The sequence below is a fragment of the Daphnia pulicaria genome, chromosome 2 (genome assembly GCF_021234035.1).
Source record: "Daphnia pulicaria isolate SC F1-1A chromosome 2, SC_F0-13Bv2, whole genome shotgun sequence".
Taxonomy (NCBI): domain Eukaryota; kingdom Metazoa; phylum Arthropoda; class Branchiopoda; order Diplostraca; family Daphniidae; genus Daphnia; species Daphnia pulicaria.
In genome coordinates, this window is record NC_060914.1 from 9,668,298 (window position 1) to 9,681,069 (window position 12,772).

Genomic DNA, 12,772 nt, shown 5'->3' on the forward strand with positions numbered 1-12,772 from the left:
AGTGCCGAACGTAGGCTCTCAGGGTACTCAAACAGACACATCAACAATTTTGTCTTGTCTACCGAGAACTTATGATCGTGCATTTCTGATGCAGAGAAAATCTTTTGGAATAATGAAACCCGAATGTCTTCCTTCTGAGATTGCCCGTAAAGTCACAATGGGCATGAACTCATCTAAAGTAACACCACCAAGAAGACAGATAAAGCTGTTTGATATCAAACCATCAGAGCGTGTCGTTGATACATCAAATGCGTGGAAACCGAAACGAGCGACGCCCGCTGCAGCCACTGTAAAATCAGCAACAGACGTGCTTCTCAACACGGTACGTGGTATTTTAAACAAAATGACACCATCCAAACACGAACAGTTTTTGGCTAAAATCTTGGCATTGGAAATTAATGATGAAGAAAAACTATCTGGAGTTATTCAACTTTTTTTCGAAAAAGCTCTGGATGAACCCATGTATGCTGCCACGTACGCTCAGATGTGCCAGTCATTGTCAACGAAACAAGTCGTCTCATCAACCGATCCAACGGAAAGTTTATCATTCCGAACGTTATTACTTTCTCGCTGCCAGAAAGTCTTCCAGAAGGATAGCGATATCCTGATTGATGTTGACAACAAGAGGAAAGAAGTACAAAAAGCTGAAACAAAAGAGAAGAAGACAATACTTGAGACGGAACTCATTTCTCTCATAGACCGGAACCGAAGAACTACTCTAGGCAACATCAAGTTCATTGGAGAACTCTACAAGGTGGGCAACATAACCGAAAATGTTATGCATAATTGTATCCGTCGGCTTCTCCAAGCACCGGACGAGGAAGCGATTGAGTCTTTGTGTCGCTTATTGACAACCGCTGGAAAAAACTTGGATAGTCAGAAAAATAGCGGAATAATGAACTCTTACTTCGAAGCATTGGATTCGATCACAAAACAAAACAACATCTCAAACCGCATCCGTTTCTTGGTCCAAGACGTTTGCGACTTACGAAAACGCAATTGGCTACCTCGAAATGAGCCCAGCAATACCAACAAAGTCGAAAATCGAAAAACAACACGTGCTGACGAGCCGGTTCCATCATTAAGTGCTAACGTAACCATTGTTAGTGTCTCTGACGACGTAAAAGTGGAAACGCTACGGAAAGTACCAAAGAAAGACGTTGGAAGCGAATCGCCTTTGGCCAGCAAAAACTCTGAATGTCAATTAGAAAAACTCGAATCCCAAATCCCTGCAACCCTTGCGATCAAACAACGAGCAATAACCCGTAACGAAACATGTGGATTTGAGCCCGATAAGAAAATAATTAAACAGTTGTCGAAGCAACACGGACCCTTTAACATTCCGGATCGTGACCAAGCCGAACGCCCTGTTTCAGCCGCCAAATCCAAGAGTCTTCCGTCTTCAAGCACTCACTTGATTGTATCAGACCAAAAAAATGAAAAATTCGGTCGATCGGCTGCAAGTAAACCTAAAAATAAACAAACCACCCCAGCGATTGCTCCACAAACGGAAGTCACTCAAATCGTCACAACATTTTTAGCTTCTGGCTCAACATCAGCCCAAAGAGATTCGACAAATACTTCTCCAACAGGAATCCTGGCTGAAAAACAAGTTATTAAACAACAAACGGAAAAGCCTTCATCAGCTGCCTCATCCGATTTTGTGATCTTGTCATCCGTTACACAAGAAATCAACTACGACGAGATTGTGGTGAGTGGAATCCCAAACTCTGACTGCGGACGAGTCATCGGACGTGGTGGAGCAAACATCAAAAGATTACAAGAAGAATATGGAGTGAAGTTAAGTTTTTTCGAAGATAATCTATGTATCACCGATGGAGATGCCGAGGGACGCAGGGCCGCCTGTAGCGACGTTATTGACAATCTACTTGTATCGATCGAATGTCGCAACTTAGATCTCACAAACAAGGTTTACTCAAGCTACTACTTTAAACAATTAAATTTCCAAAACAACGTGCGCATTTCTCGTCCATCTCAAGCAAAAAAAATTCCTTACCATTTGGGGAACTTTAGAAAGATGCCGTAAGGTTTACCAAATATTACTTCAAGCTGGATCTCGATAGTGTATTTTTTTTTTTTATTAAAGTTAAATGATGAATAATGCTGGACGGTCAGCCTTATTATCATCGGTAGTTGTTGGCTTGCGATGTCGCTCCTCCTCGCGACAATCCGAAAGAATCGGTGGATGAACCCGTCAACGGAGTTGCTGCGGTGCACTGCGAGTGTGGACTACCCGGGACTACCAAAATCCTTGGCACTGTACGAGTTGAGTTGTTAATGGGATAACACGAAAGTGTCGACCCATCACAACACCTCCACAGTAAAAGGACTAGGTCGTCTTCACTCCATATCAGTGTCCATCAGCAGTTGACTACCTTGACGGGGGGTTTCATTACCCTCAAATGAGTCCACCAATTCTTGACGTACGTAGCGCTGGAGGTAGCGGCCGAGCAAGTTAGTCATTATCGGTTGTAAGGCTGGTCCAGTTTTTTTTTATTCATGCTTTGATTTTTCTCTTTTTAAAATGCAATAAAATTCCATTCAAAATTTCATGCCTTTAACTTGTTTTGTCATTCCTTTTACCTCGCCTGGTTTCACTTAAACTTCTTTGGTTCTTTACGAGGTCTAACTCTGAAAAAGAAAACGTCTATGCTCTTAACATAGGAAAATGTTGGGTTTCTCGTACGTTCAAAGTCAAAAGCAAGTTATCAATAGTTACAAATACTTTCATAGTGCGGACAATAAAGCGATTTAACGGACGGCCACAAAAACGGGGGATGACTCAATGGAGCGAAATATTTAGACACCAGAGATTAAGAAGTGAATATGGTGTACGCTGCTTCCTTATCAGTCAACAATTTTGTTACTTAGACTTTCATTATCAAGATTTTGTTTTCTTTACACCAATAGAAAGTAATTGCGTTCCATATGTTCACTGTCTTGGGACTCTTGGTTCACTTATGGGAGCTAATTGCGTTTTAATTAAAACAAATTGCTGATAATATCGTCCCATCGTAAAAGTGGTTCTCCGGAAAAAATAAATAAACGAAAAACATTCATGTCTTTAACAGAATAAAGTGTGCCTTGATAGAGAATGCCGCATTTAACGTGTACCAAAAAGTCCTTCAAGCCGAATCTCGATAGTGTTCTTTTTTTTTTTTTTAAATTAAAGTTCAATGATGAATAATGCTGGACGGTCAGCCTTGCCATCGGTAATTGTTGGCTTGCGATGACGCTCCTCCTCCCGACAATCCGAAAGAATCGGTGGATGAACCCGTCAACGGAGTTGCTGCGGTGCACTGGCGTTTGCGAGTGTGGACTACCGAAATCCTTGGCACTGTACGAGTTGAGTTGTTAATGGGAAAACACGAAAGTGTCGACCCATCACAAAACCTCTACAGTAAAAGGACTAGGTCGTCTTCACTCCTCCGTCGGTGTCCAGCAGTTGACTACCTTGACGGGGGGTTTCATTACCCTCAAATGAGTCCACCAATTCTTGACGTGCGTTGCGCTGGAGGTAGCGGCCGAGCAAGTTGGCCATTATCGATCGTAAGGCTGGTCCAGTTTCTTTAGTTTTTTTTGCGCTTTTTTTTCTCTTTTTCAATCGGAATAAAATTTCTTTTCAAATTTAATATCTTTTAGCCTACTCGTTTTTTCATTCATTGGCTTTGCCTCGTTCGATACTTGTGCGCGCGTATCGCAATAAATACTTTGGTTCTTTACGAAGTAAAACTTTGAAAAAAAAACGCCTAATTGTTACAAATAGAAAATTTTGGGGTTGAGGGAGAAGAGATCCGAAATTCGACCGGAGTCATTGAGGAGTTGAGGTCTGTCAAAGTTCTCCATAAGAAAGTTTCCCTTGGGCTGTGGCAACGGTTGCCCCGTATGCAGCAAATCAAGTACGTGAGTGGTGGACCCAGCAGATCAGATTAACGACATTAGCGTTATTTTTATTCGTTTTTGTTTGTCGCTTATCAGATGTATCATTGCTTGGTTGACAGCATCCGTATCGATATATGCAAAATAGTTCTATAAAAAAATCCAATTGATTTTCAAATTGATTGACGTTCGATTTCTTCATTTCAATATTCCGTTATCTAATAGAATTATTATTCCTACACCCACGTCAATAACTTTTCAGAAGTGAATTTTGTCAATTCAGCGCCAAATTCCATCGTTTGACTGGATTGAAATTGCCATTGAACTGACGAAAGTCCAATGGAACGCGCAGTTCTTTATATACCCGCTCTGCAGAAAAAAACAGGATCTGTCTAATGATAAAAAGAGGAATGTCTTCCGTATACGCGTACTCACGGCAGGAAAGCCGAAAGCTGTAATTCCTGTATGACAGCGCCAAATCGACTCTCCCATCCGGTTTGACTTCAACCGGATTTCTCGGAATTCTTCGACAGAAATGTAACTATGTAATGCATATCAGTACCGGTACAAGAAATCTGTTTTAACGTCAAGGCATTGTCCCTAAGCTGATGACCCTTTCGGCCACTGCCATGGACCTATATGGCTATCACTGTTGGGAAAGACGTGTTAACAATGTGTGCGCTGTATAAATATCTAACAGTGGCCTTCACCTTTTGGTCTGTATAACTCACCCCCGCTCACCTCTCATAGTTATGGCCACTGGAAACACTGGGAAACTACACCCTTACAGAAGTCGGAATGGGGTGAACGATATTTACCAAGTCACTCCGGGAGTGTTGGGGAAACTGAAAAGCGATACATATAGTAAGTACACAGCAATTTACACGTCTTTTACACGTGTCAGAAAAAGAGTGCAAAGTCACTCTCTTTCACCATAAATTAAAAATTAAGTTGATGACCCCACAGACTCAAACTGAATAATTTATCACGATTGTGCAATACTGCATAACTGCATATAACTGTACAGAAAAGAAATGAATTTAAAAATACACAGATATTTGAGAGTCTTTTTTGTGTTTGGATTTTTATTATTTCATCGAAAGTACCGTAAGCTAAGACATTCCAACTTGTTCTCTGAATCTGTGCTATAGCCTACTTAAATTTCCCTAGACGCAATCCAGAGACATGAGTGACGTGAATTTATGTGGGACGATGCGGGACCAGAAAAACATAGTACAGTGACCATCACGATGTTATTTCCCGGCGTTGCGGGGTTTTTATTCGAAAAAAAAAAATAATGCGCAAAATGTGACATTTCATTCAAGTTTATTTATTTCAGAAGGAGATATGAATTATAATTTATTACTGTATTTGCTGGCTAGATTTGAAACCCATCCAGCATAACGTGTTGAACAAAAAATAAGAACAAGAGCATGAAAATTGATGGAATTCAAAACTCTGTGATAATAATCAAATAGTTTATTTAAAAAAAAAAAAAAGACAAAATGTGAATTATTAGCATGTCCTGAAACCACCGGGCATGCAGAAAAGAGATGAACCCAGAAAGGCGGTTTTGGTCGAATTGACGGTGTAGAAAGAATAACTGGTAAATGTTGACGTGATGGTGTAGCGTGCCGAGCGCGCTCGGCGTAATAAATATTCTGGCAGATGATGGTTGCCGGATAAAAATTCAGTTTCCTTGGACGACATAATCTCCGGGTCCAGCACATGTCGACCCACATTGTTCACCATCGGCGACGTTCCCAGCAGCCATCTGAATCGCGGCAAATCAGATCCCAAAAGAACAAATGTATTTGATTTGGCTTGACATTGGTAGACAAGAAAATTATGGTCATCTTACTGTTGTTGTTCCTCTTCTTCTGACGGAATATAGTCTTGCATGTTGACAGGGTCTTGTTGGTCATCACCCGTCACGAAAGCCTCGTCCATCAGATGTCTCCTTCTGCGGCAACCCACAGTTGCCAATGAGGCGGCGCTGAATGACGACAGCGGAATACACGACGTAATCAAAGTCGTCGTCAAAGTCGAATTCAAAATGAGATATGAGGTCGTGGTCGAATAAGCCGACGTGCTGATGCTGCTCAAATACGAGTAAAACATGGAGGGGAAAAACAAATTGGGGAAAGAGGCGAAGAAACGGGCGTTGTTGCTATTCAGCGTGTCGGAATTGTCTGCTGGCCCTGGTGACGGACGGATGAAAGGATGTCGGAGCCGAGTCTTCTGACGAGAGCTGATCCTTTCGTGATCTCTCACCGGAGTCGGCAGGAAATTGGGCGACATGGGGTAATAGAATTGATTGACGTTCTCATTGTGGTGATACTGACGCAAAGGCGGAGCGCTAGCCGGCCGCTGCTGGGCCCATAAATTCTCGTCGTCGCTGTTTAGATCCCAGTTGTCATTACCTGTGATGATGTCGTCAGGATCGTCGTTCCTGTAATCGACTAGGGCCATGTAAGGGGGATTTTTAGATGGTGGGAACTGCTGCCATTGGAACGGCGGCTGGCCGTAAGAAAGCGATGCGCTAATGCAGCCCGCGATAAAAATCAGAGCCAATTTCATCTGAATAAAAATAAGGGAAAATTAATTAATGGCGTTATAAAATTATGTGTAACTGCTTCAATAGACGCAAGAGATATTAGTATACCTTTGGGTTTCCTTCAAATGTGTCGCGACAGTTTCTTTGCTACCTGGTTTATATAGACGACCCAGCAGGCAGGGCGCAGGGGTCACTTCTATTACACCGTGTTGGTTTACCTTTAGCTGCCCTTTTTTTGTCACGTGTGGTCAATAATGAATAGTTAGGGCAAGTTTGTTCTTTTCCGAACAAGGGTGTCCTGTGTACATATAACACGAAATCAGCTTCTTCTATAACTTGTGGCAGTTGCCCTCTTAGTGATCCAAAGTTGAAATAGTCAAAATACCTGGGAACTACACACACACACAGTCGTGCCCTTATTTGTTTTACATGTTAAATCATTGAAATGTCAATAATACTTGACCATGTAAGCGGTATGATGAATGTGTATTATAAGATAAAGCGGAATTTAAAATACATTAATATTAAATAGTACTACATACATTTCTAAATCTCATCAACCCAAGAATTTTAAAAACGTTACAAATTGCATGTTTTGCTGTTGTAAAAGTTTATTTAACAGAGGGTGAATCCGGATGGTAAACAGGATAGAGCGGTGGTAGCAGCTAGATTTGTTACGGTTCGAATACTAGCAGACAGAGACAAGGAATATGTAGTTACAGTTGAGGTCAATGTCACCGTATCAATATCAACATCTCTGGCATAACGGTTGATGGATGACTCGCTTAGTTTGGGAGCAAATTCAACATCGGTTTCTCGTTCAATTTGAGAAGATGCGATTAGATCGCCAGGATTGACGTCTATGCCTTCTCTGGGCAATTTAAATGCGCTATCCACCGCACTGATGTAATGGAGAATAATTGCGATAAAATTAATTTAAACAAAATTTATAAATGTTGCGGTGCTTACGTTTCAATTGGAGCGCTGAGATATTGACGGTCATCATCGCCAATCAAAAGATTGGAAAGTGCATCTCGTTTGCGTCGGCACGCAACGGTCGTTGAGAACATGGTACTAGTAAAACAGGTGAGTACAGTTGCACCAGTAATGACGGACGTGGTTGTTGTGTAGCTGGTGCTGGTGACTGTGAGTGACAGCGAATAAAGGATCAGGCTGGCCAAATAATTGACTTTGCCCAAACCGAATGATCTTTGATCTCCTTTCGTTCTGCCTTCCTGGAAACTTTCTATCGACGATCTTTCTAATTGATGGTCTTCAAGTTGTTTCTAATTTTAAAAAATAACAAGTGATATCGTTACATGAATTTTACTCTTTACCTTATTTAGAAATCCAACAAAAAAGAATAAGAAAGAAATGGATTTTTTACTGCTGGTAAATTTGAATAACGCAAATGTCTGAGCTCCGATGCAAGAATGGATGCATAAATGGGCATGGATAATTGATTCAGATACGGATAAAATGGCATTCGAATGTTAGGTGATGCCCAATGGGCGTGCTGCTGCTGCCAAGCCACTGAAAAGAAACACATCAGCAAAAAAACTAGCGTAAACTTCATTTTATTTTTTGAAATATTTTTCTATATCGACACAAAGAAAAGTTGTGAGTCACACTATTCGCTGGTGAATCAGTTGCGTCGATTCAACCGTGGTAAACTCTGTTGAATAAATTAAAATCGTCAGCAGTAGTCGCTTTTATAGTAAAAGAAGGGATGTAGAAAATAGTCAAGCATCATTATCACGAAAATGAATTTAAAAAAAGAAATAGATTATTACGTATTTTGTTCCAATTGTTATTTCAAGTCGCACGAATTTTAGCGATTATTTCAAGAACGACATTTTCCCATGTAATCTTCATTTAAATGCATTGCACGTAATAATGTGGAAAAAATGTCGTGTACTCTATCAAGAATTTCGGAAATTCTCGTTAAACAAATTATAGTTAACGTTTGGCTATTCCGAGAGATAGAGAAGAATCCACTTGAATTTTGCTATCGGTGAAATTCCCGATATTACAACGTTCGTTCGCTCTCATCATAACTCTGATAGCTATTCAAGTGGATTGGTTTGATTTCCCTCAACTAAATACACCAAACAAAGAATTTTCCATTTTACTCTGTCATCCCGAAAACGCGGCAGACATTTCGTGATTCAAAAAGTCCTGAGCGTTCCGCATAACTGGAAGAAATGTTCACGAATAATCTGATATAGGCTGTCGATGTATCGTGAATAGTTATCTTCTACATGAGTGTGACAATTTTGACACTTGTCCGACCGATTTCCTGAACAAAATAAAAGCCAATAAAAAACAAAACGATTATTTTTAAAATCGATTTTTCTCGAGCGATAGAAAAAAAGTGTCACAATGTGTGGGTGCTATTACAGGTAAGTCGCCAGCATATAAAAGCGTCATCGACTATATAACGGTTCTCCCGATCCCGAAAATCTGATTCCCCATTGAGATTATATCATTAGCGAGCGAGACAAACTTTGACACTTTGATTGACGAGAAAATGCGCTTGACCTCTCTTTTGTCGTTTGGAAAATTCCACCGCGTTCACGACCTTTTTTGGGGCGAGTCGACTTGCATCATAGAGTTCGTGATAACAGTAAACCCAGAACGTTTTTTTTTCCACTAAAAAAACCACAACAGTCCTCTATACTCACACAAAAAAGGATGAATATTCCACATTGATTTGAACGTGTATCGGGAATGCCATGCTGGGCCGTGTCTTCGGAGCAGCTCAGCAATGTTGCGCTACTCTCTATCTTCAAATGGATGGAAGAAAAAATCTGAAGCGTTTCCGTGTCAGCCTGTCTCACGACAATCGTCTGAATACCATTTTTTTGTTGTGCGCACTCTTCCGTATAGTAGTAGTATGGTGGTGTATAGTGTACCTGTGTGCGTGTGTGGCCATCGAGAAAAAGTTGCCAAATATAAAAGGCGCGGTAGGGCACCGGGAGGTTATCACAACGCCAGACGCAACATTCAGGTACAGTCAGAAAAATCGCATCGCCTGTCCTGATAGAAATTTAATTTTGATAATACTTGAACATAATTTAATAGGATGAAGATCGCTCTATTGGTCTTGAGTTGTCTGATCGCCGTTTCTAGGCAACAAAATGCCTTGTGGTCCATGCCACAGTATCACCCAAAAGTGCCGCTCCAGTATCATTATCCTGTCACCAACAATTTGAGACAATGGAGCAACATTTTCTCGGGATCTTACCACCCTTATTATTCTTATTCCCAGCCGCAGTATGTGAAATATTTCCCGGCACAGAATAATCCGGGTGTCGTCTTATTCAAATCCTTCCAACAACAACAACCCGTAACATTCGTTCATTTTTTTTAAATTAAACAATAAATCATTAAAATATAATAATCAATTCAAATTAAAAAATAAATCATTTAAAAATATGTGTTTTTAGGAAGAAGAACAGGAAATTAATCAAGATGAGTATGTCAACGATGAAACTAATCAGCAAGAGTCGACGGTCGAGGCCCGGATGGGCAAACCCGGTAAACCCGGTAAACCCAAGAATCCGGAAGGACGACTTTTCGATAATGCGCTACTGTCCAATCTGCTTTTCGGCACTGTGGCGACCAGCACTAAATACAGCATCGCCACCACCACCATCGTTTCGACTTCAGTAATATCCTGCATTCCTTCCGCCTCTTTCTCCGCCGGATCGACAACCGCCTGCCGCCGTCGACGCGATTTATCCGTCATGAAAGAATTGCTGGACGATCACGAAGCTCTTTCGCCATCTCAAGTTCAAATGTACACGTAAAAAAATTATTATTTGTCAATTGTAATTTCTAGAGAATGAATTAATTTTTGTAAATTAGTGTGGAACCGTCGGCCGCCCTTACGCTGGATTCTCTGAGCGATTCGCCCAGATCCGCCCGAGATGCCGTCACCGTCGTTTCTTCGCTGGAAGACCGAAGTCATCGTCGATCGGCTGGCGCTCGTTTCATCGGTTTGAATGCGCTTCTGACATTAACCACCACTTCCACACTGACGACCGCCACAATCAGCGTTACCAGTTCGCGGAAGACGGTTACTCTAGGCTCCAGTTTGTTGTGCTTACCGTCGGGTATTAATCTTTGTTAGACATTTTGTAACATCCCATTTAGTCGTCGTCGTTTTTCTCCCATATAATGTATTATTTATTCTGCACTTGTTATCTTAGAAATTAGAAATGCGCATCTTAGCTTTAATTATGGTGGCTAAATTTTAGTATGCAAATAGTTAGTTGTAAATCTAGAACGATTTAAACTATAGCCTGTACACCACCGTACACATTATCCTTTCAGCCTAGTAATTTAATTCCTTTGTTCTCTTACATCACAGCTGTAAAATTGAATTATAGAATTTCTAACTTTTGCTATCACACAAAGTGTGTGGATTTCGGTTTTAAACCAACGGAATTTTCCACATGGCAATCAGTACAATAAACATTAATTGCAATCAAGTTTGATGATTTTAAAATTTTCTGTTCTTGACGACCTTTAGAATATACGAGTTTTGTGTTGCTAACGGAACCCTCTATAGTTGTCGGTGCGGGGTGAGGTAAAAAAAGTCCACGTGTATGACCAGCTTTTTGAAAATGTGAGGGCTTTGTTTGTATACAGACCTTGAGGGAGTTGTGACCTTTAAAAAAAACATCCCCTGCCCACGTGATGCGGAGGGGTAGCAACCAAAGATGTTACGATATGTAGAGGGGGTGAAAAACTTTCTCTTCTTTGTGTTGGCTGTTCTCTTTACACAGGCTACAACACCGCTTTTGCTTATAGAAATCACTCTTTTTAAAAAACGGATAGCAACAACAACAAATCGGGGTTGAAAAAGAGAAAGCAGCTGTATTTAACCCCCCCGAAAATTTCGTGTAAGGGGGTTTGATGTAAATGATGAGTACGAGAGGGCCGCCAATAGGAATTGACTATTTCCAGTCGTCGGAATCTTGGAAATCCTATAAAATCTAGACTTGGAGTCGAGAGAAGACAGGTCTTGACCATAGACAACATCAGGGTAAGAAGCTTTCTATTTGAACTCCGTTGAAACCATTTTTTCAATTTTATTTTCAGCTTTATTATATTCGATAACATTCAAATTATAGATGAAATTGGCACTCCTCGTCTTGGGTTGTTTCGTCTGCGCTTCCCAACAGGAGCGCTACATTTGGCCGTTTCCCATCAATCCGAATCAGGCCGCTTACAAGCCCCTCTATTACAGCGATGGACTTCCGGCTGGCTACGACGTCGTCAAGAAGAGCGACGTAAACCCCAAGGTAAAAATTCGATTATACATTTCATCATTTGAATTTGAATTTTATAAATTTGGCGCCGGCAGGATGAAAAGCAGAGCGCAGAAGTGATTCCGCGCAACAACGCCCCGCAGCGCTTATTCCTCAACGCCAACAGCATCTACCTGTTCACGACGACGACGACACTGACGTCGGTGGTGACGTCGACGGCCACGACGGCCGCCGTCGTCAAGTGCATCCCGTCCGCCCAATTTTCGGCCACCACCGCTTGCGCCAGACGACGGAGGGACGTCAAAAATCAATTGCTGGTCGGCGACGAAATCGAAATCAAACCCGATCTACCAAAACCGTAAGTCCATCGTGCATAAAATGTCAATCCACTGATTGTAATCATTAATTAATTATTAGGTTGGAAACGAGCGTGATTTCCGACGATGTTCCAGCTGTGATGGCGGACATTATTTCGTCGCAAAAAGAAGAAGCGCTGGAAGCGTCGATCGCCGATTATTCGACGTATCAGCAACGAGCGGCTTTCACCACCACGGTTTCGGCAACTAGTTACACGACTACTTACGCCTTTGTGGCCACTTCCATCACGTCCACCACATCGCTGGGCATAGCCGCCGGATTGTTGTGCCTCCCATCCGGATTTGTCATTTGCACTTAATTTATTAAACGATCTGATTTTTTATTTACCCATTTCTGATTTTTTTTTTCTATGATTATTTACTGCTATTACCTCAATACTATTTAGATGCTCAGGAAATACACACCGTGTCTCTTTTGATTTCATTCGTTAATTTATTCTTTGGGGGAAATGAAAGACACAAAGCCGTGCGTCGTTTGATCTCTAGAATTTACATAATGAATTCCCAATATGGATTGATTTCGCTGGATGCCTACACTGTTGTGCTTTAGTACGTGAGACAAGGGCGAGTTCATCGCTCGGGTTGAAAAATCTCACGATTCTTTGTTGTGATGGCAAAGCCTTTGTTTGTGTCTACTATTCCACGTGCTGTTGCGCACC

General features: G+C 41.3%; 4 protein-coding genes across 4 annotated transcripts; 2 read left to right on the forward strand and 2 right to left on the reverse strand.

The window, feature by feature from the left end:
* Window positions 1-5,209: 5,209 nt before the first annotated feature.
* On the reverse strand, window positions 5,210-6,596 carry LOC124326361. Its single transcript, XM_046785128.1, has 3 exons — window positions 6,566-6,596; window positions 5,762-6,480; window positions 5,210-5,674 (listed from the first exon to the last, which is right to left on the reverse strand). Exons 2-3 carry the CDS (start codon window positions 6,478-6,480, stop codon window positions 5,416-5,418), a joined length of 978 nt encoding a protein of 325 aa, XP_046641084.1. The 5' UTR covers window positions 6,566-6,596; the 3' UTR covers window positions 5,210-5,415.
* A 401-nt stretch (window positions 6,597-6,997) lies between these two features.
* On the reverse strand, window positions 6,998-8,115 carry LOC124326446. Its single transcript, XM_046785279.1, has 3 exons — window positions 7,845-8,115; window positions 7,427-7,743; window positions 6,998-7,358 (listed from the first exon to the last, which is right to left on the reverse strand). The coding sequence occupies exons 1-3, from the start codon at window positions 8,031-8,033 to the stop codon at window positions 7,073-7,075; spliced, it is 792 nt and encodes a 263-aa protein (XP_046641235.1). The 5' UTR covers window positions 8,034-8,115; the 3' UTR covers window positions 6,998-7,072.
* Window positions 8,116-9,401: 1,286 nt separating this feature from the next.
* On the forward strand, window positions 9,402-10,953 carry LOC124326411. Its single transcript, XM_046785222.1, has 4 exons — window positions 9,402-9,467; window positions 9,542-9,806; window positions 9,907-10,259; window positions 10,328-10,953. Exons 2-4 carry the CDS (start codon window positions 9,543-9,545, stop codon window positions 10,590-10,592), a joined length of 882 nt encoding a protein of 293 aa, XP_046641178.1. The 5' UTR covers window positions 9,402-9,467; window position 9,542; the 3' UTR covers window positions 10,593-10,953.
* A 450-nt stretch (window positions 10,954-11,403) lies between these two features.
* LOC124326498 lies at window positions 11,404-12,532 on the forward strand. The gene is made up of 4 exons (XM_046785385.1): window positions 11,404-11,510; window positions 11,599-11,769; window positions 11,832-12,094; window positions 12,154-12,532. Exons 2-4 carry the CDS (start codon window positions 11,599-11,601, stop codon window positions 12,410-12,412), a joined length of 693 nt encoding a protein of 230 aa, XP_046641341.1. The 5' UTR covers window positions 11,404-11,510; the 3' UTR covers window positions 12,413-12,532.
* The last annotated feature ends 240 nt before the right edge of the window (window positions 12,533-12,772 follow it).

Coding starts and splice junctions, on each gene's coding strand:
- LOC124326361 (XM_046785128.1), bottom strand. CDS start 6,480: ATGAAATTGGCTCTGATTTTTATCGCGGGCTGCATTAGCGCATCGCTT. Junction 5,675..5,761: donor GAAGAAGAGGAACAACAACA/GTAAGATGACCA, acceptor GCCGCGATTCAG/ATGGCTGCTGGGAACGTCGC.
- LOC124326446 (XM_046785279.1), bottom strand. CDS start 8,033: ATGAAGTTTACGCTAGTTTTTTTGCTGATGTGTTTCTTTTCAGTGGCT. Junction 7,744..7,844: donor GTTATTCAAATTTACCAGCA/GTAAAAAATCCA, acceptor TTTTAAAATTAG/AAACAACTTGAAGACCATCA. Junction 7,359..7,426: donor CTCAGCGCTCCAATTGAAAC/GTAAGCACCGCA, acceptor CCATTACATCAG/TGCGGTGGATAGCGCATTTA.
- LOC124326411 (XM_046785222.1), top strand. CDS start 9,543: ATGAAGATCGCTCTATTGGTCTTGAGTTGTCTGATCGCCGTTTCTAGG. Junction 9,807..9,906: donor CCTTCCAACAACAACAACCC/GTAACATTCGTT, acceptor ATGTGTTTTTAG/GAAGAAGAACAGGAAATTAA. Junction 10,260..10,327: donor TCGCCATCTCAAGTTCAAAT/GTACACGTAAAA, acceptor TTTGTAAATTAG/TGTGGAACCGTCGGCCGCCC.
- LOC124326498 (XM_046785385.1), top strand. CDS start 11,599: ATGAAATTGGCACTCCTCGTCTTGGGTTGTTTCGTCTGCGCTTCCCAA. Junction 11,770..11,831: donor AGAGCGACGTAAACCCCAAG/GTAAAAATTCGA, acceptor TGGCGCCGGCAG/GATGAAAAGCAGAGCGCAGA. Junction 12,095..12,153: donor AAACCCGATCTACCAAAACC/GTAAGTCCATCG, acceptor ATTAATTATTAG/GTTGGAAACGAGCGTGATTT.